This window comes from Tyto alba, unplaced genomic scaffold (genome assembly GCF_018691265.1).
Source record: "Tyto alba isolate M040663 unplaced genomic scaffold, T.alba_DEE_v4.0 Super-Scaffold_9, whole genome shotgun sequence".
Lineage (NCBI taxonomy): Eukaryota > Metazoa > Chordata > Aves > Strigiformes > Tytonidae > Tyto > Tyto alba.
Genome location: NW_024881330.1, coordinates 2,943,800 through 2,971,320, shown reverse-complemented (window position 1 = coordinate 2,971,320; position 27,521 = coordinate 2,943,800). Strand labels below are relative to the sequence as shown.

At 44.7% G+C, this 27,521-nt stretch overlaps 1 protein-coding gene across 9 annotated transcripts in view; it reads left to right on the top strand.

Annotated features, from left to right (window-relative positions):
* Positions 1-27,521, top strand: part of ADGRB1 (adhesion G protein-coupled receptor B1) — a 280,012-nt gene that overhangs the window by 203,968 nt on the left and 48,523 nt on the right. For all 9 annotated transcript variants that reach the window (XM_042785910.1, XM_042785909.1, XM_042785908.1 and 6 more), the window contains 4 exons: positions 8,659-8,762; positions 16,433-16,535; positions 20,568-20,718; positions 24,969-25,038. In XM_042785910.1, coding sequence (XP_042641844.1) covers positions 8,659-8,762; positions 16,433-16,535; positions 20,568-20,718; positions 24,969-25,038 — 428 coding nt within the window. The remainder of the gene's footprint in view (positions 1-8,658; positions 8,763-16,432; positions 16,536-20,567; positions 20,719-24,968; positions 25,039-27,521) is intronic.

Sequence of the window (27,521 nt, the reverse complement as noted above, 5' to 3'; positions counted from 1 at the left end):
GATTTTATTTTCTCTGCAACAGGCTTTAAAGGGAAAGGCTGGAACAGAGACAGTCTTACCATATGCATGAAAAGCAATGATTTAAAAAACAGATGCTCTATCTCTCCAGCTCACAAACAGTTAAGCCAAAACCTCTCTCCTGTCTCTCCTCCATACCTCCCCATGTTACTATTGCACAGCAGAGAATGAGACGCTGGTTTTTGATTGTTCTGACGTAGCCCTGGGAACCCCCTAAGGCATTTACATGTATCAGAAATCTGAGTTGAATTAAGCTTTGGAGGAGAGATGGTGGGCAGTATGATCCTCTTTCCTTTCCAGGGGGTCGAAATAGGCCCCTGAGAAGTTAAGGCCAGTGTTTGCAACCTACAGCTGCCCAGCTGAGAGGACTTTGAAAAGGTTGGCTTAAATGATGGAGCCATGCGTACACACAGTCGGCCCGTGGGCAAGCTGAGAACAGACGTCTGCTCTCCCCGCTGGCCATCCCCTTGCTCGGCACGCTGGCTCTCAAACCACGGCTCGCAGAGGGATGCAAAGTGGCTCACGGCCACTCGTCAGAGCCCCGCTAAGCAGTGATTTCAGGAGCGTGGCCAAGCGAAGTGCAAGGGGAAAGGGGTGAGGAGGGAAGAAAGCACAGTCTATTTTAAGTAATGATTGTGAAAAGCACGGAATCATAGAATGGTTTGGGTTGGAAGGGACCTTAAAGATCATCTAGTTCCAACCCCACTGCCACGGGCAGGGCCACCTTCCACTTCACCAGGTTGCTCCAAGCCCCGTCCAACCTGGCCTTGAACCCTTCCAAGGAGGGGACATTCCCAGCTGTTTGGGAACATCACCAAATGTTTGGAAACAGCTGGTTGGGCAGGAGGGGAGTGGTCCTTAACGTAAGCCTGATCTAGCCCTCCTTCATATCAGGACTGGAAGATGAGGCACTGAGAGTGCAGTCTGGTAGTTCAAAGAGCGGCAGCAAGCTGACCGTGGCATTGATGACTGGCAGGTAGATAATTTGGACTGTTAACTCCTGTAATTCCCCGCCAGCCTGAAGGAAATTACCCTGGTAGTTCCTATTAACGAGGGACTGCGTGACCACTCCTCTGCCCTGAGAGCTTCATCAAGGCTGTTTACTAAATGCAGATTGCCATGTTGTATCTTGAGAGCAGACTCAATACTGAGTGAAGAGTTAGCAATTGTTAATAAATAGTAGCACGTTAAGATGTCTCTCTGGGTGATTTTTGTGTACTGTAATTACACGGAATTGCCTGTTAGACTGGCCAAATTACATAAAAGGGGCCCTCCGCTCCACAAATACATTCCTGATAATGGGTGACTATTAGCTTTGACACGAGAAGCCTGTAGTTATGATATGAAGGAAGGAAAACAAGGTAGTAATTCTCCGGATCTGTCTTGCAGTGACATGCACTGAGCTGAGGAGGATGTCGGGTTGTTCTAGAAAGAAGTTGTGAAAAGATTATTTCTTAATGATGCCATTCAGTGATCTTCATTCAGGGATCTCAAAGCCCTCCTCAGAGGTTAGAAGGTGGAGAAGGCTCTGGGGAGACCTTGTGGCCTTTCAGTATATAAAGTCCTATAAGAAAGATGGAGAAAGACTTTATACCAGGTTTTGTTCAGGATAGAGTTAAATTTCTCCGTAGTAGCTTGCATGGTGCTATATTTTGGATTTGTGACAAAATCAGTGTTGACAACAGAGACATGTTTTGTTAACACAGACATTGCTGAGCTGTGCTTCTCACATTGCCTCACCAGCAAGAAGGCTGGGACTACAGAAGAAGCTGGGAGGGGACACAGCTGGACAGCTGACCCCAGCTGACCAAAGGGATATTCTGTACCATACGACATCACTATTAACAATAAAACTGGGGAGTGAGCTTGGCGGGGGCTGGTGTTGCTCAGGGACTGTCTGAGCAGTTGGTCAGACAACTGCTTGGTTGGTAGTGAGGTCGGTTTCTTTTGCATTACTTGCTTTTCTTCAGTTTTGCTTTTTTTTTTTTTTTTTTTTTTTTTTTTTTATCCCCTCTCTCTTTCTGTTGGCTCTTCCCCTCCTCCTTTTGAATTATTAATCTGTCTTTATCTCAACCCACAAGTTTTTGCATGTTTACCCTTCTGATTCTTCCCCCATCCTGCAAGCAGCTGTATGGTGCTTAGCTGCCTGGTGAGGTTAAATCATGACAACAGGACCTGTAGTGACAGACACTGGGACAGGTTGCCCAGAGAAGTTGTGGATGCCCTTTCCGTGGAGGTGTTCAAAGTCGGGTTGAACAGGGCTTTGGTGTAGTGAAAGATGTCCCTGCCCGTGACAGGGGTGGAGTGGACTAGATGATCTTTGAAAGTCCCTTCCAACCCAAACCCCTCAATGATCCTATGAAAAAAATGGTTTGGTGCCTCCTCACTGCTCCTCTGCTTTGAGTTGAGTGAACCTTGTAGTCTCTCTGATAATGCTGACCCACCAGAATAGATTCTTTCAGCTGTGACCCAATCCTACCTTCACTAAACCCCTGCTACTGCCTGTATTTTGGGGTCCATCAAAAAGACCTTCTGTCCTGCTCTTCCTCTCTCCCTGTCTTACAGTTAGTGTAAGAAATATGTCTTCTGGGAGGTGAAAAATGAGCCTTCCCTTGAACAACTCTATCTGTATCTATAATTTTACCCTGGACCTCAGCAGCTGGACGTCAGTTCTGCTTTTTAGGAGAGTGGTGGGGTATGAATAGCACCTGCCTATTCACTGGGTGTTCTCCCTGGGTGTGCCTGCCTCACGTTTGCTCCTTCTGTGGGTAAGTGCAAAGCTTTGCTCTTCTTGGCTCTGCAGGGTCCCTGGAGGTGGACACATACATCAGCTACACCTTTGTCAGATGAGTTGTGTCAAGAGCCTGGTTCTCACCCAGATGGAGGTGTTAGAGCATTACTCATTACCAAAGTCCCTAAAAGATGCCGTATATTGATGTGAATTGCTGCCCTTTGCGGGAGCTGCTCTCCTTTTGTTCAGTGGTTGTACACAGCTGATGCTTTACCATACCACTGCAGTATACATGTATACATTCAAAGGGCCTGAGCGTCAGTGAGAAACCCAGAATTTAACCTAATGGGGATTTAAAAAAAATAATCAGGATTTTTTTTGGCAGATTACAAGAGCGTGTTCAGCTCTTGGTCATTCAGCCCTTCTCAGTTGTTTTCTTACAGCACTAACACACACCACTTTGTTTAGATAGCTGTTGACTTTTGTGAGTACTGCTAAAAGCATTATTTTTCAGCAATTTTTACAACCAGGTCCCTGCTTTGACAAGACTTGTCCAACCAGCAACAAAATCAATACAATGTGGCTTAAAAAACTTCTCAAGAATTGTGAAGAGCCTTTAGGCCAGTGGCACAGTAAAATGGTTGCTGAGCAATTCTTGAAGTAAATCACACCCACCTGATCCAATTCTTTGTCAGAAGACTGGAATGAGTCTCATGGCTTTGAGCTCATGACATGTGAGAAGAGGTAGAGGGAGATGGACTTGCTTGGTCTTGCAAAGACAAATGTAAGGGGCAATCTAATCACAACCTACAGGTATCAGAGGGCTAATTACAAAAATTATAAAACCAAACTCTTCTCACTTGTGCCTGATGATTTAACAAGGGGAAAAGCCATAAACTGTAGTTTGGTGAGTTCATGTGCAACCTTAGGAAAAACCCTATCACCAAGAGAGTCGTGTGCCCTTGGGATGGATACCAGAGGCATGGGAGCTCTTCATCTTTGAGAATTTCTAAGACTCATACAGACAAAACCATGGCCAAACTCACCTGATGTTAGTGGTAGTCTCGCTCCAAGCAGTAAATTGGATTAGAGAGCTCAAGATGTCCCTTGCAACCAGTACTTCTGTAATTCCCTGACTTTGTGAGTTTTTAGTTCCAGATGTGCAGGAAGTCAAGATCAAGGCAAGCATTCTGGATAATAAATACATTTCTAAAAACAAAGCCCGGCACCCCAAATTCCAAACTCATATGCCTGTATTTAATTTGGGAGCAAAACAAGTGGTTTAATTTTTTGGTGACTTTGTTAATACGATATTGTCCCTATAAAGTCTTTGTTCAGCCTTTCTCGGTATCAAAGATGGACAAAGCAGAAAGAACAGCTTGCTTGTAAGGTCTCAGGCAAACTGCATGGCATTAAGAAATACCATTTTTGACTTTGTTCTAATTGGAGGCTGTTTGACCCTGGAGCCAGAGCAGGGTAATGGAACAAGCACGACTCGAATAAAGTTGCTTTTCACAGTGTTGTGCAGAAAGCAAGAGAAGGAAGGAGAAATGCAGAGAATGTTAAGGGGGAAAAGCCAGCGAAGTGCATTAAGAGCAAGAAGAAAAGGCAGTCATGAAAAATGGCCGAAGGAAAGAAGACAAAGGAGAGAAAAAAAGAAAAATGAGGGAGGAAGGAAAAGAAGGAAATAGAAGAGAAGGAAAAGGAAGCAGAGTGTAATTGTAAAGAAAAGGAGGACTGTCCTTCTGCCCTGCCAGGCAGAGTGATGAGGTGGTAGGACAGCAAGCAGCCTCAGGCAGTGGCACTTGTTATTTCCATCCCAGATGATGTCATTGATTGCTTCTCTCCTCCCTTGTCATGCTTGGTGACAGAATCGCAGGACTTGCGATTTGTAATGACCTACTCTATTCCTGCTTGGCCCAGGCAAAGATTTTCTTTCCAGCTCCAACTGGGCAGGGATTCATCTGTGATTCAGGGTGGTTCTGGGTGGCACCCATCAGCAGACGTGGGGAGGTGATGAGGGACAGGGCAGGGTCTGGGGCCATCTGGGACCATCTCCAGTCCAAGCAGGTGGAGACTGTTCCCGGCCTGTCTTTTGCAGACAATCAGCTTGCTCCTCAGCTGTGGTGCTGGGAAACTCCCATAGGACTGCTTTCTCTCCTGCCTTAAGAATGCCTTGCTGTTTTTCTGTTGGTAACATTATTACTTTTTAAACCAACCTTGCTTTTCCTCCTTGTTCTCCTCCAAGAAATTTCCCTCGCAGGGCTCAGATCCTGCAGCATCCGACCACCTTCTGTCAGGGGGTTTAATTAGGCAGAAGAAATAAAACAAATGATGCTTCATTTGCCAAAGGGAAGAAGTGGGGGAGGGGAAAAGGAGGGTGAGGAGGACAGAGAAGCCTTAATAATGAAGGAAGAAAGCAGAATCCTAAGCTTCATGGGCCTAAGCCTTTAGGACTTATTATTCCCAAAGGAGTGAGCTCCTGTTCTTATTGCAGCCAGTGTTTTTTTATGGCTATCCACACTCATGATGCCAAAAGAAATCCCATCAGGGCTGGACCAACCATCCCTTCTCTGTAGGGAGAAGGGATGAGCTTCATAGCATCTTTTCAGCAAATGGCCTTCTAGTGGGCATGAGTTTTGTGAAAGTCTGGCTGAAGGATAGAGAAGGAGGTGCAGATCAGGGTCTTTTCTGTGGGAAAGGCTGCAGATAAACACCAGCTATTACCCATCAGTCTGGCTTCCACTTGGATGGTCATTTGTACAATGCCCTGCCAATGAGAAAACATCTGACCTAGGAATGGTCCAGTACATGCAACCTCTTACTTAGCTGATGGAGGATCTAGGAGAGGGTTATAGGTGATGTGGGAAAGGGGACAGAGAACGGAGAGAAAGAACCTGAGGTTGTTGGGGGTAAAATGATGTCAGGGAGGATGTGGAAGGGAGAGGAGTTAGGGTTACTATGTTGGAGTTATAGGGGTGTAATCTGCTCATCTCTTAAAATCCAAAGTCCATTTCTTCAGTTACTCCCAGATGGTTTAGGAATGAGTTATATGTTGGGCTTTTTTTGCTTTAATGGAGCTCCTCCCCCAACCTTTTATCCAGTTATCCATGAAAAGTCAGTAAAATGAGACCTACTTAAATCAAATGTCACAATCGATGCTCATCCCGGGCCACCATTTGTGCGATGTGAACTCATCTTGCCCCAAGGAGGGAGCAGGAAGAGAAAAAGGGTTGGGAGTGAGTGTGGAGTGAGCGAGCAAGGAGCAATCCATGCCTGAGCAGCTTGTGCTTCACAGTGCGTTTAGCATGACCATACATCTTTGGGGTGGGACAGGGCTGTTGCCCACCTGGGTTCTGCAGTGGGAGAAACAAACATGGCAAAGGGAGAAGCTGTGGCTTCGTACTGGAGATTTCATCTCTCTTTCTCATACCCTACCCCAGTTCCTGACTAAATGAGAGGCTTCTGTTCTCAGAAGAAAGTTCCTTCCACATTTCAATTTATAAGGATACAATATTTCAGCACTCACGGTGCCTGGAATATGTCCAAATTCAATTTTGGCTGATGGAAGATGAATCAAAATGTTGATATTTTCATTGAAATTTTTTTATGTTTACCTAGTTCCCAAAAACCTGCTTCTAACCTTCTACAACTATTTGGCAGGAGCAAATTCTCCGGGTGGGAATACAGTCATATGGATCGATGTTGAAAATCACAGCGGTCCAGGTTTCCATAAAAGCTTAGATAAACAATCCACATGTGCGCCGAAACATTTTCCATGAGCATTTTGGGAAGCTCTGGGTGGAGGGAGATGCGGGAGCTTGGTGGATGGATTAATGGGGCTCAGCGCTGTGTTATTCTTGTTGTTTCTGCACAATTGCTGGTAGGTAAAAGGACTAAGATATTGCTGGATATTCAGTTCCATAATTTTAGCAAGTTGAGTTAGGATCAGCATCCAAACCCTTTGTGTGTATCTGTGGTGTACTTTTGGAGAGTCTTAAGCCTTCTGTTTCCCAGAGCAAACTCAAGGAATTTGTACAGGCCTGCTGGGGTAGTGACGTGTCAGAATTAATGTGGTCAGTAGGGAGGGGACATTGCAGAGAGGTAGCACCACACTGCAGTGCAGTTTGGCTTCCAGTCTGTAGCTGGTCTGCATCCAGTAAAGATCTCTCAGTCAACCGGTGCTCTTTTGGGTATATATGCCAGTTGGACATTCAAGCCATTGAATGTGTCACTAAATTTTGTCTCAGATCCCTTAAGCTCTTGTTTCAGCCTTCCCAATAGCTCCTACGAGGCTCACTGCAGCAGTATGGTGACAGTTTTGTTCCTCATTAATTCCCTCCTCCAATGAGATTCAAAATGTGAAAGGTGCCCTTGGTCAAAATATGCAGGTAAGGAGGATCTACCCGAGACCCTCAGGCTTCAGGGACAATTCAGCTCAGATCCCTAGGTATCGTGGTTGTTTGTCTCTTCTTCCTGGTGGGCTCTCTGGCGTAAACCTGTACTGACTGTGGGCCTTGTGTCAATGGACACATTCTTGCTTTGCCCATGTGTTGATCTGGCCAGACTCCATATAAGCATAGCACTGAGCCTTGCCTAATATATTTTGCTTTGCAGAAGGCCTAGTAGCCTGGAACAGAGCTACAGTAGCCTCAGCTTCATGGCATCCCACTGGTTGGAAGTTCAGGTTGAGCAAGCCTCATGCCTGCCAACAAAACGGTGTAGACAAGTCCTTAGAGGACTGCCTGTTCCATTCCCAAATTCATGCATAATTGCATGGAGGTTTTTGCTTTTCTGTGCTAAGCCCTCGCTGTGTCAGAAATCATCTCATCTCCATGGTTGTAGTGATAGGTGTTGGTACTACGCCAATCTAATGACAACCTTGACTGTGCTCCCACACCTCTGCATAATGCCTAATCACTCTAAATTAAGGGTTCTTGTGTGTCTGCTGCACAGTGGGTCTCTGTTTCTCTTCCTTCATAACAGCAGAGATCACTGACGTGGAAATGAGGACCATGCCAGAAAAAAAAGCCCACAACAGAGAAAACCAAGTGGGATCCAGATCCTCACTCTAAACTGAGAACAGGGAGAGTTTAGTGATATTAGCCTGGCAGATGTTGGCTCGTTACACAGTTATTCCCAGTGATGCAGAGAACTAGCTTAGGAAAGGTTATGTCATGTGTGCTTGTTCTTAACATTGCAAGAGCTGACGATCAGCAGATCTTCTGTGTTCAGACAGGAAAGGAGAACTATTCTACATCAGATTATCCAGTAAGGACCCCTGCATATGAAGAAATGCCTTGTGTGGTAGTGTAAGAGTAGTGAAGTGATGGATGACGTGACTGGATGCTGGGTCTCTGGGGAAGACGTACATATTGTTTTTTTCTTGCTTGCTTCCTCTCCTTCTTTTCCAGATGGAAGTTTGTAGTTGGTGGAGGATTTTCACCTTCTTGTCATCCTCCAGCCTTCATCACTGCCATTCCCAGAAGATCTCATTTGTAATCGTTCTAGTGTAGGCACTGCCTTCTGCTATTGCCTCATTAATTACCTTCAAAGTTTCACACTGGATATCAAGGGCCTGATCCTCCTTTTGCCATGGATATCAGAGTTGCTACCCAGACTTATCACTGGTGTGTGTGGGAGTAGAATCAGGTCCAAAAAAAAGGCTGGGTCAACCAGAAATAGATCCTGGTCTTCTTTCCTCTTTATTTGTATGTGCAGTGCAATGTGAAGGTCAGGTGGGTTGACACACAGATAATTAGGAGGAAAGTTCTTGCCATGAAAGTGAGCTGATAGCATTTGCAGAATATCTTATCTTTTTTTTTTTTTTTTTTTTTTTTGTTGTTGTTGTTTTGTTTTGTTTCTTTTTTTTTTTTTTTTTTTTTAATGTCTTACTTTCTCTCTTTCAGAACATGGAAAAGGTGCTGGTCCCTTCTGTCACGTTAATTGTAGGCTGTGGAGTATCTTCGCTGACACTTTTGCTGTTGATTATCATTTATGTCTCTGTTTGGAGGTATGGCTTTCATTCTCTTCTCTTCTTGTTGGGGAAAGTTGCTGTCTCTTGATCTACATGGATCCTGGAGATTTTGCTCTCCTGTTTTGGGTGTCTGGTGCCTGAGGAAGAACCATTTGGTAATGAGTGGGTCCTGCAAGAAGTCATCATGGTGACTTAGTTGGCATTATTCATTCCTTTCAGTGCCAGAGAAATTAGTACAGTTAAATTAGTGCCATGACCCCATGTAGTTGCATTGTTCCCTTTTCAAAAGCCGTGTGCTGTTTTAGATGCTTTCGTATACCCCAGGAAACCTTGTTGGTGGAGAGATGAAGGCGCACTGCCTCCTGGCAGGCAGATTGCTTCAAGGTATTCCCACTTGGGTCTTTGATAACATCAAAACATCCAGGACCCATTATGAAAACATCTGGCCTGAAGAACTGACAGCACTTTTCAGGAGCTTAAGGATGATAAACATGCATGGTCTAAATAACTCTCCAACCTCTTAGCTATGTTTTTCCCTTAGCTTCAGATGCATATGGGATTCCTCAGTACATCATATCGCAGAGAAATCCTGTACACCTATAAGCAGGTCAGGTGTAACCTTAAATTATATCATTTATAGAAGCTGAAGTGATTTTGTAGCAAAGTTTTTTTGAACAAAGGATCACACTGGCCCATGCCACTGTTGGATACATTTTGGTGGACTGTATAAGCAGGAGGACCTGAGGTGTGCAAGGGATTCTCCCCCTATACTTCACTGAATTAGGTCTGATTTTATACTATGAGACCCATGCCTTTCTTAAACCCATGGCAAACAAGCCGAGAGCTTCATGACTCTAAGTTAAATAAAACAAAGAAAATCAGAACCAGGTGGATGACTGTGAAACTGAAATGGAGTTGTTACAGGAAATGTACTGTTTGGATATTATTGGTGACGTTTTTGGGAGAAGGGATCAGTCTGAGGCTCCTATTTTGTCAAGTGATTCTTCTTTGCAGAGTTATGAATTGATACAACTTTTTCTACCCTTTGGTAGAGGAAAAAAAAAAAAACAAGAGAGTAAAAAATGAGCAAAAATGCATCTTTTTTTTTGTTGATACTGTGACAGTGCATAGTGGCTAGTTAATTATGGCAAGTGCTACAAGCTGAAGACTGATCATAATAACGTTTATCTAGAACTCAGGTTTTTCCGTGCCTGGGGTATCATTGGACCTGCTCAAGTCCTTGTCCTCTCCTGCTTTTCCTCAGGCTGGGCAGCACTGGGCAGCGCTGGTAGGTGACTTACTGGTGTCACTGGTGTCAGGATCAAGTGGAAAGTTAGGATAGAAGAGTAAAGAGCAAGTGTTTGAGCCTCACCCTCTCTTTTCTATCAGAAACAAGTTCAGGATCTGAAACCCAAGTTCAGATGTGAGGTTGAATCAGTTTGGAGCATGCCAGAGTCATTTGGAATAACATGATGTATTTTCTTCCAGGAGTGTGCCCCTCAATATTTACTGTTATTGAGGACAGTAAAGTTAATTGCCTGCCCTGTTTAAAATACGCTCTTTTTAATTTCTCATTCCAGCCTTTGCGTTATGCCTATGCCCAAAATGATCAGCATGAATGGGGAGACATGTTTATGGGAGGCTTGAATGGGTATTTCTGAGCTAGCCAAGGATGGACATGCATTTCCAAGTGATCCTGAGACCAGCTATATCTTGATTAAAGGGCTCTCTATCCTAAGTCTCTTTGTGTAAATATTTGTACAGCATGATCAAGTGATCTCTAGAATTTCTCTTTGGTGCACTGAGTTTGTTTCATTTCTTCTCTGTAGATCATGTTTTCATGTTTTCTGAACTTCACATCATTCCCGTGGCTGAGCCCTGAGCACTCTGTGTGTCCTTTTTATTTTAGGCATAGCTGCTGGACATGAATGTGCTGTCCTATTAATGGTCTCAGGAACATCATATTCAAGTCAACGTTATCTCCTGGCTCCCATTTTGTTTTGCCCTGGACGTTGTGTGGTCTGATAGACAACAGCTGGAGGAATGCTTAGAAGTGGGATCAGCCATATTATTCCAGCTGTTACTAACACAAAGGAGCTGTATCAAAGTGATTCTTTTCCATTGTTTAGGAGAGAATCTCCTCATGCCCTAGCTGCCTGATCTTCTGTGGAGAGCATTCACCAGAGCTCAGCTGTTTCAGGGTGCTTTGGCTGGGAAATTTCCCATTCAGACCTCTGGACAAAGGCATCTGGAGCATGCATACACAGACTCAGCTTGAGTATGAAACACTTCTGATGAATAAACTCACTGAGGCTGACAATCTGGAAACTTTCCCAGAATTTTGCCCAGCTAGGGTTTGTGTATACAGGGGAAGCAGAAAGAAAGGACGGGGAAGAAAGACGGAAAGGAACACGGTAAAGAAAAGGGGGCAGAATAAAAGGAAGGTGAACCCAGCTTTGGGCTGCATATCAGAGAGGAAATGAATTTTCCCTCTGCTTCCCATTCAAAACCCTCAAATAATGGTTGCTTCTTAGTGGCACCTACCCAGCCATTGGCGTGAACAGCATGAGCTTTTCCACACAAGCGCTCACTTCAGACACAGCCAACTTGGCACAGTCTCACTGAAAACTGGACGTTGTTTCTGGTTGACGGCTGTTGGTGGCCTGTTGGTGGACTCACTCCAGTTCCCAGTAGACAGATGGCTGCAAAAACTCTGCTGCAGATGGTGCATCTCTGGCCTTATTAGCAGTCTCGACACAGGGGTCAGTGACACATTGGGCCGTGGAAGTGGAGTGACCTTGTTACATCTCGACAGTGGCTGTACTGGGTCACAGCTGGAGATATGATCTGTATGTGGGCCATGTGCTCCACCACCCATGTGGAAAAAGAGGGGGAGTTGAAAGGAAAAGATCTTCCCACTCGAAAATTAAAAACTGGGGAGGAAAGGAACTATTCAAGGGTCAGAACAGGGGAAATGATGTAATGCTGTGCTTCTCTGAACTTTGGTTGGTACCACTCCTCTCAAGCAGCGCCTTGACACAGTGGTGTTTCAGGAGTGCCCCATCGTGTTTTCCATCCCTGAACTCACTGCAGTTCAACAGCCTCTGAAATCAGTGACCTTTCCACAGCATGGAGATCAATGCTTGCTATCGAATAGCTCTTCCACTGGCCTTTTTCACTGGCGGTGGCTGGGTGAATGCCGTATCTCTGAAAGATATCAATGCGAGCTTTTCTCACTCCCTGCCCATCGAAGCCTGAGGATTGATTTAGTGGTTGTCAGTGAGCTCTCAAGGGGCTTTTAACACTTGTTTTAAACCCAGGAGTTCTGCCTTTGCCAGAGATGCTGAGGCACTCGGTGGCCCTGGTGGGAGGTAGCCTTACTCAAGTGTAAGTAAGTGTGTGCGCAGAGAAGGATGTGTGTATGTACAGAGAGAAAGCAAGAGTGACTCAGTGTTTGCAGAGAGAAAGGCGGCGTAATGGGGACAGAGAGACAGACTGCAAGGTTTTCCCACCTTCTCCATCTGTCTCAGTTTGCACAGGGCTTCCCCACATCCTGCAGGACGCAGGCCAGAGCAGACATTCCCTAAATTTTCAGTGAGTTTTCCCCTGCTTTGGCGGCTGAGTACAGCATATTTGGATAAGCAGGCAGAGTCCATGTATCAGCCAAAGAGTAGTGAGGCAGCACCATGGAGCAGCTCTACCTTTGCTGGAGGTCTCTCCTCTGGCAAAACCTATCAAGTTCTGTGGTTTTTCCCTCTCTGATAAGAGTTACTGACTTGTTTGGCCAGAGGGTCTGGACGGTAATGGTGATTTCTTTCTGTGGAGCTTGCTGTGCTGGAGAAGAGGAAATGGAAGGAAAAAAGTGAGCATTGGAGGAGGCTGTCTTAGCACGATGGGGTACTTCTGATTGAGCTGAAACATAAGAAGGAAATGTTTGGTAGCCAGGTAACGCTACCAAGGAGGACTATGAAAATATTGCTCAGGAATGCAGGATTGAATTAGGAAGGTCAGATCTCAGTTGTATTCGAAACTGGTGAGCAGTGTGGAAGGCATCAAGAAGAGTTTCTGTAGGTGTCAGCACCGCTGGATTACCCAGGGAAGTGTTGGCCCAGTGTTGAATGGGACAAGTAGCTTAATGGAGAATGAAGTAGAAAAAGTGAAGGTACTCAGTACCTTTGCCAGCTTTTTCTACTGGCAAGGTTTGCTCCCAGGCACCCTCGTTCTTGTACCTAGTGGCAGAATATGGGGAAGAAAATATTACCCGCTGCCAAGGAAGAGAGATCTGAGGACCATTTCTGTAAGCTGGACATTTGCAAGTCCATGGGACCGAATGGGATTCATCAAGGGTGTTGAGGGTTCTGGCTGGTGTTACCGTGGAGCCACTCTCCATCATCTGGGGAGGTTCCTGATGGCTGAAAGAAGGCAAATATTATGCCCACCTTTGAAAAGGACAAAGAGGAGGATCCAAAGAACAACTGGCTAGTCAGTCAGCCCCTGGGAAGATTAAGGAGCAAGTAGTTATAAATGTTATTTCCAGGCAAAATGATGGACAAGAAAGTGATTGGGAACAGACAGCGCTGATTTATTGAGGACAGATTGTGCCTGACTGACCTGTTTCCCTTTTGTGATGGGATGACTGGTTGCATGGACAGTGGAGAGAAGTAAATGGTGTATATTTTGATATTACCAAAGACTTTAACACAGTTTCCCATAGCATCTTTGTATTCAGATCAGAGAACTGTGCACTGGATTTGGTGGCTTCTGAGGTGGCTTAATAGCTGGATAGAATTCATGCAGGCTTTAAGGGTAATGGTCAAAGGTTTGAAGCCTATTCAGGAGCTGGATACTAGTTGCATCTGACAAGTGTTGATACTGTGGCCTATATTGTTTAATGTCACTCTTTAACAACCAGGACGATGGGGCAAAATGCACCTTCTTCAGGTTTGTGGATGCTTCCAAATTGGGAGGAGTAACTGATATGCTGGAGAGCAGCACTACCATTCAGAAGGACCTCAGCAAACTGGAGATACAGGCTGGGGAAATGGTATAATGACAAAGGCACAGTCCTGCACCTGGGACAGAATAACCGTGTGGAGCAGGATGGGCTAGGAACTGAGTGGCTTGGTAATGCCTCCACATGGGAGGCTCTGCAGTTCCTAGTGGGCAAAGATTTGGAAATGAATCAGCAATGCATCCGTGCAGCAATGAAGGCCAACATTATTTTGGGCTATATAGGCAAGAATATAGCCAACAGATCAAGGGAATTGGTTATTCCCCTCTGCTTGACGCTCTTGAGGCCACATCTGGAAAACTGTGCCCTATATTGGACTCCCCCAGTACAAGAGATATCAGCACATTGGAGCAGGTCCAGTGAATGCTTAGGGAGCTGGAGAACATGATGTAAAAGGAGTCAAAGGGAACAAGGCTTGGTTAGCTTGGCGAAGAGGAGGCCGTTAAGGAGGAGTCACAAAGTCAAACTACTTGCAGAGGTATGCAGTGAAAGGTCTGGAGGCACCAGCTGCAGCAGGAAAAAATCCAGCTGGATATAAAGGAAAACAATCTTTCACCATGAGTTCAGTTAAGCACTGTATCAAGTCATCCAAGAGAGGTGGTGGCATTTCTGTTCTTGGTAATTTTCAAAACTTGTTTGGAAAAGGCATTGAGAAACCTGATCTGACTCTGAAATTAGCCCCATTTTGGGCAGAAGATTGGACTGGGAACTCGAGAGCTTTTTCCCCAACCTAAATTATCCTGATTTTGTGATTCTACATGTTGTCAACCCATGTCTTGTTCATTGGAGGTTCAGGGATCTGGTGAGCAGGATGGACTCTCAGTGCATGAAGGTCAGCGTGGAGAAAGGAGAGGCTTGTTTAAGGGGGCAAAAAGTGTGAAGACAGCTGGATTATCTTCCCTTACATCCAAGTACAGACTATACTTACGGTCAACTTATTTCTTACCTTTTTTGACCAGAGGAGACTTTCGAAGTGCACTCTAATGCCAGTTGGATCATAGTGTTGCTACACAGATTTATTACATCTCATTCCCACCAGGACAGAGTCCAAATCTCCCTTTCTATTCCCTAGAAGCTGCTGACTGGAGACTTGATGTTTTACTACACATGATCAAAGCATAGATAGATTGATGGCTCAGTACCCTCCAGCCACAAATGGAATAGTATCCACGTGAGGCACAGCATCATTGAGCCCAATGAAATGGGGAAATTTGTGATCAGATTGGCCATGAAAGGAACCAGAGGCTCATTTTTCAGGCAGTAATTCCAGTTACTAGTTGAGCTGGAAGCCTAAATTTTTTAGTCTGGTCTGGGGTAGGGTGAGTTTCAGGGAGAACTACCTGTAAACCAGATTTCCAACAGACTTAAGTGTAAGTTTAAGCTACTTTGCATCAGTGACTTTTTTGTATCCAAGAAAACATATCCCCAGTATTCATGTTTGTCTGAAGGTAAAAGTCAGAGGGAAGTTAAAATCAAAGTTTTGCAGCCTTCAGTAGGTGTAAAGCACAGATTTACCCTTGGCAGAACACACACGTGCAGTAAACTCATCCTGACCACCTATTCAGAAACTCAAAACTCTGCAGCCAAAGCACGACCAGCTCGCTCTTGCTAAAATTAGTTAATGAAATTAAAGTCCTAATATAAATAATTGATGTGCTGGAATATAGGAAATAATCCTGCATTAGCCTCCAGGTATGAGGTTGATTAATAGATTTGTTTCTAATTTCTGTAAGCATCAGTAGCTACTCTTCCCTCCTGTGGTATTCAGGCACGGCACTTGTCAAATGACTGAGATTATTCACACGTGTGAGTGTTAGTATGGTCAGGTCCCAAGTCAGTCCTTGAGGACTTGCACTTTAGCAATTCCCTTTTAATTTTATTAGGTACATAAAAGTGCCTTCAAAGAAATTTTCCTCCATAGCCAGTGGTTTGAATTCATTTTCGTGCACATACCTCAGCAGCAAGTTGGTGCTGTGCTGCACATTGCAAATCAGAAATGACAAATAGCTTGCTCCTGCAAGGTGCTGAAGACAACAGCTTCCTATCTTGGATCCCTAAAGTCCCGGACCCACAGCTGCAGTGATGTATTTGGCCTACTTTTGAGAAGCGTTAAACCTCTCCATCTGAGGGAAAAAATAAAATAAAAAATTCCACACATCCTTCCCACTTCAGGACGGGTTGTTAGGTTAAACAAAGGGGAATGATGAATCACAAGCACTTTGTTGTGAAGGTGCATGCATTCGTAATCTGCTTTCATCGCCAGCATGCCTGTGGTTCTTCTTATTTGGGACTCTTTCCATGTGTTGCCTGTATGTTTTCTCTTAAGCTCCTTTCAAGTCCTCTTTCAAGTAAGCAGAGCTGAAGAAGATTTGCAGCACTCTACTGGTTTAGGAGCAGCTCAGACTAGGGACCAGGCTGGCCCCTAGTTTGTTGACTCATGCTCATAACTCCAGCACTGATGGGGGGAGGATGGAGAGATCTGTGGGCTGAGCACTGCACCCAAGTTCTCCCCCTCCCTTTTCCCCTTGTTCTTGTCTGTTTAACGTACAAGATCTGCAGGAAATGGGCAATCTCTTACCATGGCCTTCTGTAGAGCCTGGCCCAGTGCAACCTGCACCTGGTTGATGCTTTCCAAAGGTAACTTAATGCAAGTTGTTACAGGATGGATCTCCCTCCCCCTCTTCTCTTGCTGCAGGTATATTCGCTCAGAGCGCTCTGTCATTCTTATCAACTTCTGCCTATCCATCATCTCCTCCAATGCTCTCATCCTGATCGGACAGACCCAGACCCGGAATAAGGTAGGAGATCAGTTGGGCTTTGTTTGTTTGTTTGCTTTTCCCCTGATTTAGCACTGAAATGATCCATTCAGGCAGTGCTTCCTCATTTTTCCTCCATCTGTTAATTAGCAACATGTCAAAGACACAACTAAATGGCAGATTTCAATTTTCTCTCTCACCCTCTCTTTGATAATTTGTCAGCATCCTCGGGGCTTTGATTAAAACCAATGTGATATTTTTGAATATCTGCCTAGAGAAGCTGGCACATGCCACAGTGAAGAAACATGGTTATTTGCAAGGCTTTAACCATTTTATTTTCCCAAAATTACAAAGAAAGACAGATTGAGAAAAGGCTTTAAAAAAAAAAAAAAAAAAATCAAAACCAAACAACGTCTCAGCTTTACATTTATTTCTCCAGCAACTTTTATACTCTGAGCTTAAAGCGCTTGGCAGATGTTAATGAACACAGTCACAAAAAAAAAAAACACCTTTTTTGGGGTAGGAAGTGTTGCCAGACATGCTGTGCACGCTGCGGAATTGCGGGGGGGGGGGAGCTGTGAGGGACTCGCTGCAGATCGCAGTGTGACTTGAGCAGTAAAGGCAAGATGTAACGTGGATTTTCAAGCCATGTGCACTGGGTGCACATACACGCCTTCCCACGTTCCAGACCCAGCTGGAGAGGCGTGTGTTGCCTGCATGACTTTTCTCCAGCTAAAGTACTTTCATTTTCCCTGTTGGTGTCTGGCATAACAAATCACTGCTTATCATTAGTGTTTTCCTGTTGGTACTTTTTCCCGTCTCCCCAAGTGCCTCAACCATCCAAACTCTGCTAAGCAGAAAAGTGAGGCAAGGAGCATCCTCCACTACTCCTGCTGCCAAAGTCACAATCGGAAGACAAAAGTTAGTTTTTAATTAACAGTAGCCAGTGACCGGCCAATTTTTTTTTGAGCATCTAGTTTGGCAGCCAGAGCATGCTGTCACTTTTGGAAGCATTTCTGCAGAGAAGCCCCAGGGTTTAATGAATCGCAGAGACTCATTTCTATGGAGGGGCCCTTCGGGTTAGGGCTAGGTTATGTTTTAGGGAAAGCTTTACAGCTGCTTGCGTCAGATATGTGGAGAGAAGTGTGGAGAGAAGCATCCAGCCAGCTCTGCTCCTATTAAACAAGCACCCTTCAGAAATTAACTTCACAAAGCAGAGCTTTCCTTCATGGCCAACACTGTTTTTGTCAGGTCAAGAGGTGGAGAAAGGGCGAGCTAAGCTCTCTCTTTCCCTGGGTGCACTGTCTACAACCCCAGCTGTGTGCTAGGAGCTTCTTTCCATAGGAAGAAACACTGAGGGATGCTCAGCATGCCAAACCATGGCTGGACCTCCTCTTTGGTTAGTCTTCCTCACCCCAGGACAGGAGGTGGATGTTTTCACCCTCTCCCACGTCCTTCAGAGCACAGTCGTGAGCCCAGGTTCTCCCTCGTGCTTTTTCTCACATTACTCTGGGTGTTCACTGTCAGAGCTGTTAGTGCGGATTCAAAGCTCCCGGCTGCGATTGCATAAGGCAGATTAGCTCTTTGCACATACATATGCATGAAACACCATAAATAGAAAGGTTATTCTTGGATTTCCGCTCAGCCATCTAGTACACAGTCTCTGGCAGGGAACAGAGAAAGAAAACTATACAGAGAAGAGACTGAGGAGTGTAAATTAGGAATTTATTCACATTCAATTATTGATAATGGAGCATCTTAAAATGTTGGTGATTGATTTAGAATTGCAGTTACTCTGGGAGAATTTCTATGGTATTAGTTTCCCTGGAAATGCCAAATTCTCCCTTGATTTCCATCCGTATAACCTCAAAGGCAAGATTCCACGCTTGGATTTGCTAAGCTTTTTGAAGATGAAAGGCATGGGAAAAGGCTAAAAAATTACAGTCAGCAGTAACGTGATACAAAAGAAATGAATGCTGCATGAACGGGCCGTATCTCAAAGGCATGGCTACGTGCTGCAAGGAAACAGATTTCTCCTCTTAAAGAGAAGCAAGGGTTAATGGCCTTGACAGACCGACAAGCTCTGCTAGAACTCTCTGCAGCAGCTTGGGACATCATATCCCTGTGCTTAGGCCTTCATGGAGACTTTTATTTTTTTCTTACAAGTAAGGAAATACCTGCAGCAGAGGTAGAAGAAACAAATATGTGCCTGCCCATCAGCTGGCCAAGTTCAGAGCCTGGCTTCAGCTGAGGCAATGGGTTTATACTGGCCCAGCTGACATGTGCATATTTCTGTTGTGCTCCCCTCCTCTCTTCTCCTTCCCTTTCTTATCCAAACTACTAGATTGAGAAAAATTACCCGGAAAATGTATCCCTCTGGCATAAAATAGGAAAGAGAAGTTTTCATCTCCACTTTACAAACTGCTGGCAAACTGTACAGAACTGCGTTGGTGCAGAACAAAATCAAAACAATAAAATGAACAGTGTCATATCCAATCTTAGCCAAAGCGAAAGTTCTAAAATAAGTCTCTTAAAATACATTCCAGCAAACATCCTGTGTTTGTGACTGTTTTATATAGGTCTATAAGCTGATGAATAGCAACCACCTTTTTAGGCTGCTTCTAAAATGTGAAAATTACTTGAAATTATCTATTGACCTGTGTTATATATACTGAACTGTCATCCAGTGTCCATTTATAGGCAGGATAGCAAGGGTTTTTGGTGTCAGATACAAATACGGAACAAAAAGACAGTTCCTGTCTCAAAGAACACAGAGTCTTACTTTTATTCACAACCTCTGATAATGTCAGGTTTTTTGCCAGTGTGTGAATCAGGAGCAATCCGATAAAATCATGATAAAAGACACTCTGTGCATGAGAGCTCTGTGTTAAAAGATGCTGGTGGATGAAAAAAGAGGAAGGTTCATTGACCATAAACCCAAAGTCCATGTTTCCTGATATAACTCAAAGCAGAGAAATTCTTCATTATAAACCTCCCCCTTCCCCTGCTATGAATGCCTTAAGCCATTTTTTTCATCCACAGTCACTTTTAATGTCTATTTGCTCTCCCCTCTCCTTGGGACCCACTGGAGTTTTCTTTCCATCATTTTCTTCTTAAGTAAAAATTCATGATTTCCAACTCACTGATGGTGGAAATGAAGCACAGCTCTGGCAGAGTTAAACAGAGCAGCACCAATTTACACCAGTGACAGATTTGGCCTTGCCGCGTTAAAAACAAAGACAAGCTTGTCAGCTTTCCAGTCCATCTCCCTGGCACTACAGGATTGTTCTTCATAATGCATTTACAATTACTTTCCCCAGTTTAATTTTAAATGGCTTAAGCTCCCTGCATTTCCCTTGAGAGATTTCCCCACTCAGTAGGAGAGCTCACCATTATGAAATTCCTTCCAATGTAGTTTCTTTTTTTTTCTTTCTTCTTTTTTTTCCCTGTCTGCTAGTAGTTATATGCTCTTGGATAACTATGTACCACTCGTGTTTGCAGTCCTTACCAGCCCCTGGCAGCCGTGGTTTCACCCAGCTCTCACAGCTTAACTCTTTCACTCAGCGATCCTTCCCTGGCAGGGACACCATCTAAATTGCTTTTCCCTGATTTAATTTCTACGACTCGGCTGCCAACGACAAGGTGCTTTGCAAACCTTTTGAGCGGAGATGAATGTATGGCTTACTAACTGCTTTGTCCTCCCCGAAAAGATTGTGACAATGGTTTTGATCATTTGGAAAATATAAATATATCTTGCTGAAGCCAAGAGAGCATCAGGATGGAGCGTAGGCTCAGACTTCAGCAAAAGTGACAACCGTGGGCTTATCTTAGAGATCACGCTTAAGAGCAGCTGATTTCCACGCAGTGCTTAAATTTGAGCTTTGGTCCTTCGCTGGGTCAAAGCTTGTAGGGGGGGACTGCCTCCTCCTAGAATGTCTTTTCATGTCCTGATCTCCATGACCTTGTCTTCCAGAGCCTGGTTTGGAAGCACCTCCCTGCGCCTTCTGCTCTCCTACGCGCTGTTCTCTCTGCCTGCTGCTCCTCTCACGTGTCCTCCTTTCCTCCTCTCTCCAGGTGATATGCACGCTGGTGGCGGCTTTCTTGCACTTCTTCTTCCTCTCCTCTTTCTGCTGGGTGCTGACCGAGGCTTGGCAGTCCTACATGGCCGTGACGGGCCGGTTACGGAACCGCATCATCCGCAAGCGCTTCTTGTGTCTCGGATGGGGTGAGGATCCTGGGCCAGGGCGTGGGGGGAAGCGCTGTCCCCTCCTTGAGATGTGGAGAAGAGAGGGACCGGGCTACCAGAGGGACTGGTGTTCTGCAGAAAGCTTGGCAGAGGCTGCTTGCAACCCTTTGCGGGGCTTCAAGGAGGGCCGAGAGGGTTAAAAATAACACGAGCAAGAGCCGTAAGTCCTGCCTGCTGGCCAGTGCACCCAAGGGTCACGCAAAATAGATGAGTCGAGAGGGTCTGAGTTTTCAAAGGGTGTGCTGGGGGTGATTTCTCTGGGGTTTGGGTCTCTTTCTTGCTTTCTCCTTTTCTCTGTCTCGCTGTCTCCTTCCGTGTGCAACCCGGAGTGAAGCAAGCTCTGAAATCCCGTCTCCATGGCAGCAGGGCCTTTCGTAGACAAATAAACTATGAGACTGGTGCAGCTGCTTGTAACTAATTTTTCTCCCTCTGCTTCTTCCATATGTTTAATTTATTAGCCTTAAATGTTGCATTCTGTAGTAGAAAACAAACACAAACCGATAACCTGGGCTTTCAAAGCAATAACAAGTGTGCATTTGAAAGGAGCAACTGAACAAAAAGTTTCTCAAAAGCAAGCGGGCAAAAAAGAGAAAGGAAGAGAGAAAGAGTTGTGTGTCTGAGCTGTATTAGTGTCTTGTTTTACTACTGAAGTCTAGCATTTCACCCCAGGCAAGATATTTCGGATGCTTACGAAGCGCCCTGATGTAATTTATTCTGGCACATCAAGAGCTGCCCTCGTTCCAGCACCTGCATCCCTTTCAGTTTTTTCCTCTAGCTTCTGCTTATAATAGAAAATAAATTGTGTTATTGAAATATAGTGTTTGCATGTAGCAGGAGCATAGCCACATACATGCAAAGCACATGCTGTATGTGCCTGTGTGTGTTCATGCATATGTTTATACACAAACACTCTGTGACTCAAGAAACATCAGGGATATCAAATGCAACAGAAAAATAGCTTTTCTAAGTAGTAAAAAGGGATTTTTCTGATTTGTAAAAGCTGGGACAGATGGACGTGTTAGCCAAGGGAATTTTGGATGGGTAACGTTCACATCTGTAGTCTGTACAGATTGAAAAAAAAAAAAAAAAAAAACAAAACAACCAAACACCTTACATGTGTAGAAGCATAATTTGCACTGCTAGTAAAATGTAGTCATCTCTAAAATAGGATGCACTGGCTGATAAATGATGCATAATAACCACTTGGAATAGGTTAGGATAAGAAACGAAGAACTCGCTCGCCTATTAAGGCAGCAAGAGAATTTCTGGTATTTAGCATCCTGCTAGACTTCAGCTGCAGAGCTGGGATTAATGGCACTTCTAAGAGGAAAGAAGCTGAAAATATGTTTTAAAGAACATAATCTGAAATAATTAGCACAATTCGCTTTGTCACGGGCTGATTCTCCTCCTTTTCCCCCTTCGCGTATTAGCATTTCTCTAAGCTCTTGCTCGAGATGTCTTTGCCAAGTTCTCAGCTGCTGTCGGCTGTAGCTCATTGAAGCTACAGTGGTTTTCATCAGCAGTGAGGCTTATTCCCTGTTTTTTTTGTTCTCCTCTTGGGTATGCAACTTTGCCTTTCCAGAAAAGTGTTTTCAGCAATTAGAATTTTTTATTATTATTATTTAGAACGGACAGACAAACTGTTCCCTAGAAACAATTCAGTCATCTTATTTAGCCCCAGTAAAGAAGGAATAATGTTGTCAGTGTTTTTAAAACAACGTCATCGTTTCCACAACTGGATTTTTAATGCTGCCATAGCTCAGGATCTGAGTGGTTCTTCAGTTGTTCATAACAGTTACAGCTCTTGGTAGTTACTAGCAGGCAGCCTTTACTAGCGGAGCATGATGAACACATGACTTGATTCTCTTCTGACATGACAGGACCAAACAGGTTTCTAACAGATTTATTTGGAATTGTGAATGTAGAATTCACTTTCAGCAGAAAGCCCCCGAAAACCTTGCCAGTGACAATGTAGCATGAGTGACTGCCTAGAAAGCTGGTACGATCCACACACAGTAGATGGAACAGATGATTTAGGAATAACTTTATTTAAGATAATCAAAAACTAGGCTTTTTTTTTTTTTTTTTTTTTTCCCCCCAATTAATCACATCTAACTGTGATTATACCATTAACAGCTCTCCCAAGGTGGAGGAGTACAGCACCGATTATGTTGCTCTTTGGCTTAGCCACCATGGTATAGCCACCACCTTCAGTAAATGCTGCTTGTACAGATCCATTTTCAGCAAAATCTGGAGCTCCTACCCAGTCTTGGTACGAGCCAGTCACTGTAAGCTGACAAGTTCACAGCCCAAGTCTGTATTTCTGCATAATTATCACGTTTAAGAGAAGCACTTTGTGAAGAACAAGTTGCTATTTTTGCCGGAGTCTTAGCCAACTTTCCTCTTTCGCAGGACCTCTTGCATCAAGCTATACGCCTGAAGAAGTCCTTTCACATGTGGTTTCTTGGTGTGCTTGCCATGGCATGCCATATTGATGGCATCGTAGTGAATACAGCACCCAGAATATATCCAGATGAGGTGTGAAGGAGGCTCAGTAACAGGAGCAATAGTCAAGAAGAAAAAAAAAAAAAAAGAAAAAGAAAAGAAAAGACAACTTTTAAACCCACTGCCTGTTGGTTTGGACTGATCAAACGTGAGCTGTGCTTGGAAATCTCATATGGGAAGAGAAACACTTCACTTTATGATAACTCTCTAATGCTGTATATTCCAGCCAACTTGGCCTTAGACCTCCCAGCTGGCTGCAGACCCTCACTATTAATCAATCTTGTGATAATTTGTATTGCTGAGCGACCAATTCACCAGGAGAGTTACTGTTTGGATGCTGTGTCTGCACATCCCTTTGATCTACAGCATCTTCTGCAGCCACCTGCCATGACCTCTGGAGCACACAAATTAGGGTCTCGTCAAGAAGCACTAATCCTAGCTGGCTACTGATCCTGCTAATTCTTAAAGGGATTTGCCCATCTTTAGCATTGAGACAGCTTAATCCATCATGTCACAAGGAGGAGGGCGATAAAAATCCACAGAGACCTCTATAGCTGAAGAACCAGATGTTACTAGCCAATACCCAAGCATTTCTTTAGGAAAAAGGGAGATCTGGGCTGGGGCTAGTAAACCAGAAAGGTACCCAATCTCCTCTGTAGAACCTTCATCAGTTTATCAGGGCAGGAATAAGAAGGACCAGAAGACTATTAGCAAGATGTAGTGTCTTTTCCTAGTTCTGATTGTGCCAAGGCATTCAAGGGCCCAACAGTTTCAGAACTTTTTATGAGTTTTAGACCAATATCCAGCAGGTTGCATGATAACCAGCAGGTTTTCTTTATACTCCTCGCTCAAATTTTATGGGAACTTCTATGAGTAAGATCAAGGCTATACCTTCACCCTCTTATGCACCTGAAATGACATCCCATGCTGGCACTGTTAGCTCATGATGATCTGAAGATAAATTTTACTTTGCACATAGTGATGTCCCAGCCACAGATTAACTTGCTCATCCTTTGCAACTCTTGTAGTGAAGTGCGTCTTCCTGAGGACAGATGGTTTCTCTTAGTTTATTCCCCCTTTTAGACACAAAAAGGGAGCAGGTCTCTGGCAAGAGAAGCAGTATCCTGGTTTACAGAAAAACCTGATGTTCTGATGCTCTTTTCCATTGTTGTTCAGAGGGATCTGCTCTATTATAAATCGTGGTCCAGCACTTAGGGGACCTGCTTGGGATAAGGGGAACTCGGTTCCCTTTTCCTTTTTTGCCTCATTTGGGGGAAGATTTGAACCCGGGTTGTTCATCATACTTTATGTTAAGAGCAAACATAACCCTTAATCTCCTCCTTGCTAGATTCTTTGACTTGTGTTGTGGCTGAATATTCCCTCTTCAGGGGACACCTGTGTAGATTCCTGGCCAGCCTGTGTACCTAAGAATAAAATAAATATATTTTATGCATCTGCATGTACTGTCAGTCCCCACACAACTGCTGAGAACACAGCAGGGGATGAGCTGATTACAGCTGATGGCATTTACTTGATTAGCAGAGGTAACATGGGTTCATCCGTTTGGCTCTGAAGGTCCTGGATTCAGTCTCTGCCAAAGACCCGGGCTGGGACAGATGGTGCTAGAATAACACTGGGAAGAATGGGGTATATTATACGGTTGAGTGGGACAAGAGCTGCACATATGCTTAAATGACCATTTTTCTCTTGTTTCATTTCCATAGGGCTCCCTGCCTTGGTGGTTGCCATTTCTGTGGGATTTACTAAAGCCAAGGGGTACGGCACCGTGAACTAGTGAGTAAAGCAGCTCTTCTTCCTTTTTCTTCCTGTCTCACCCTCCATCCTTTTTGTCCAAATCCAGTCACTGACCCCAGGAGCCGGGGTAGGAGCTAAATTCTGCTGTGCCGCCCATGGCAGAGGGAAGCAGGGATGATGGGAGAGGAAGGAGCCGTCCTGCCTCCCTGCATCCTCAAACCATCAGCTGGCCAAGGTGAATTGTATAGTCCTTTAAAAACAAGCTCATAGGGACTAGCTAGATTTACCTGTTGCATATATGACATCACTTTGATCAAAATACCTCATACTTAGACATTTTTAAAATTTATTTTTTTTAAGGGGAAATGTAGAATACTTAAAGTTTAACATGCTTAACGATTAAAAATAGCTTTTGCGTTTATCTATTTAATGGTTTGCTTGATTAGTCCCAAGTTTTCAAAATAGCTCTTCTCAGTTTTAGGCACCAGAATGAGCGTGAGTTTTTCAAGCCAAGGTTTTGAAAGCAATGTGAATTTGCCTGTTTTCCAAATTCCACAGGATTTTCCTTTACGAAACTTCTATTTGCATGAAATGGGGGAAGGAAGGCAGGGTAGAAATAATAGAATAAGGCTGTGCAGAGGTAAAAAATACATTAACGCTGGAATCACTCAGAGCAGAGCATTAGTACAACTTAAAAAAAAAAAAAAAAAGTGTTATTTTTTCACTGTGTTGTGAAAAAGATAGCTTAGAAATTTTATGCATAGTGGCAGCCAAAGGCTAATATTTTATGTTGCAATAAATCAGTCCCTTCCCTACTTCAGCCCATCATTATCCAGAGCCTTTCTGGCCAGTGGGTTTGCATCCCACATGAACAATGTTTAAGATAAAAGCTGGAGATGTGGCCAGCAGCAGGTGAAGGTCCAACAGGTCCACTGAGAAAATATCACGTGCAATCCCTGCTCCTTCTCAGTTTCCACCATATTCTGCACAACCATGACCAAGCGATTCAGGGTTTGCATTTTGATTGCAGGAGAGCATTAAAACAGCGCAGCAGCATTCTCTGCTTGCTTTTCAGGCTAAATTACTGCAGTCTAAATTACTGTACAACAGGCTCAGGAAAGGTGGCTTTGTCAAATTGCAAATCCGTAGATAATAATTCCTGAAGCTTGTTCTGGTTTGCCTGCCCCGGCTCAGGTGACTTGGCTTCAGTCTGTCCTGGTGGAAAAGGGACCTAGTGCTTGTTGTATGACTCAGAAGAGGACAACACACAGCCTGGCTTCCAGAAGCATCACTGAGATCCCAAATGCCCTTTTCTGTAGGTCTACTGTTTCTGGCACTTCATTCCATGCAAGTCCATGAGAACAATTCATAACACAGAAACAGTGGGGGAATGGGAGGGAGGTCCTAAATATTTCTGCTTCCTTTCCTGTTTATAGACTGGTGGGAATTGGTGCAAAAAGCTCGGTAGCTCCTTCCCCATTGATGCTTAAGGGCCACCACAGAGTTTTATGGTTGATGTTGACCACGCAAAAGAGCCTGAGCAGGGAAGGGAGGAGCGTGCAGGAAAGCACACTCTGTTTCACTGTCCTGGACCACTGTGTGCCCACATCTTCCCGCCCCAGAGCAAAGCCCTCCCAGACTGCAGCCAAAAGGGTGTCAACACCTGACGAAACCTGTCGGACTCTTGCTTGGCTCTCAGGTTGGCACACCAACAAGGTGGCCAACAGGCCACGCTGACTTTCCATCGTTCCCAGGGGACCCTTAACCACACCAGCTCTCCTCCTTTTACTGCTAGTCCTCTGACTCCTTTCATCCCTAAAGACTCTGTCGCTCCTTGGCACTCCAAGGGCTGGATGCTGCCTGCCCGGGGATGACAGAGGATCCAGTGCTCTCAGCAGGAGCTGCAGCCCAAATGACATTGTTGCCTAGCTCTGCTGTCAGGGTGCTTGTCACCAAAATAGCAGGACGCCTCCACACCCCTGCAAGTCCAGTTTGATCCTTCTTTCGTCACCCTTCCATGCTGAAGCCCGGTATGTGGTAAAGCTGATGAGTCCCAGAGAAGTCATGAGAGGAACAAGAGTTCCTCTCAACTGCAGAGAGCCCATCAGACATTCCTAATTCTGCCATCTTCTTGTAATCCCTGCTGGTGGCTTTACGGAGAGCCGGAGCTAAACAGAGCCAACTTGCAACCACGTACTCAAGCCAGCATCTCTGCCCCAAGCAGCGTGGATGTCCCCGTGGGTGCTGGTTAAGCAGCCCCTGCCCTGCCTCCGTGCAGCGAGGGGCAAGTGGGTGCATGCTGCTGTGCCAGGTGGATGGCGCAGTGGGTTCACGAGCCGTGATGCTGAGCATGAAACGGTGCTGAGCATCGCTGTAACGAGAGTTACATCTGCGCATCAGTGCGTTTTAAAACGTGAAACAAATATTCATGTGGACGGACCGAGCTAGGCAGGGTGCCCCGACAGACTGCAGTGTATTCACACTTATCCCTGTTTTCCTGCTCAAAAGGCATAAAAGCTCTC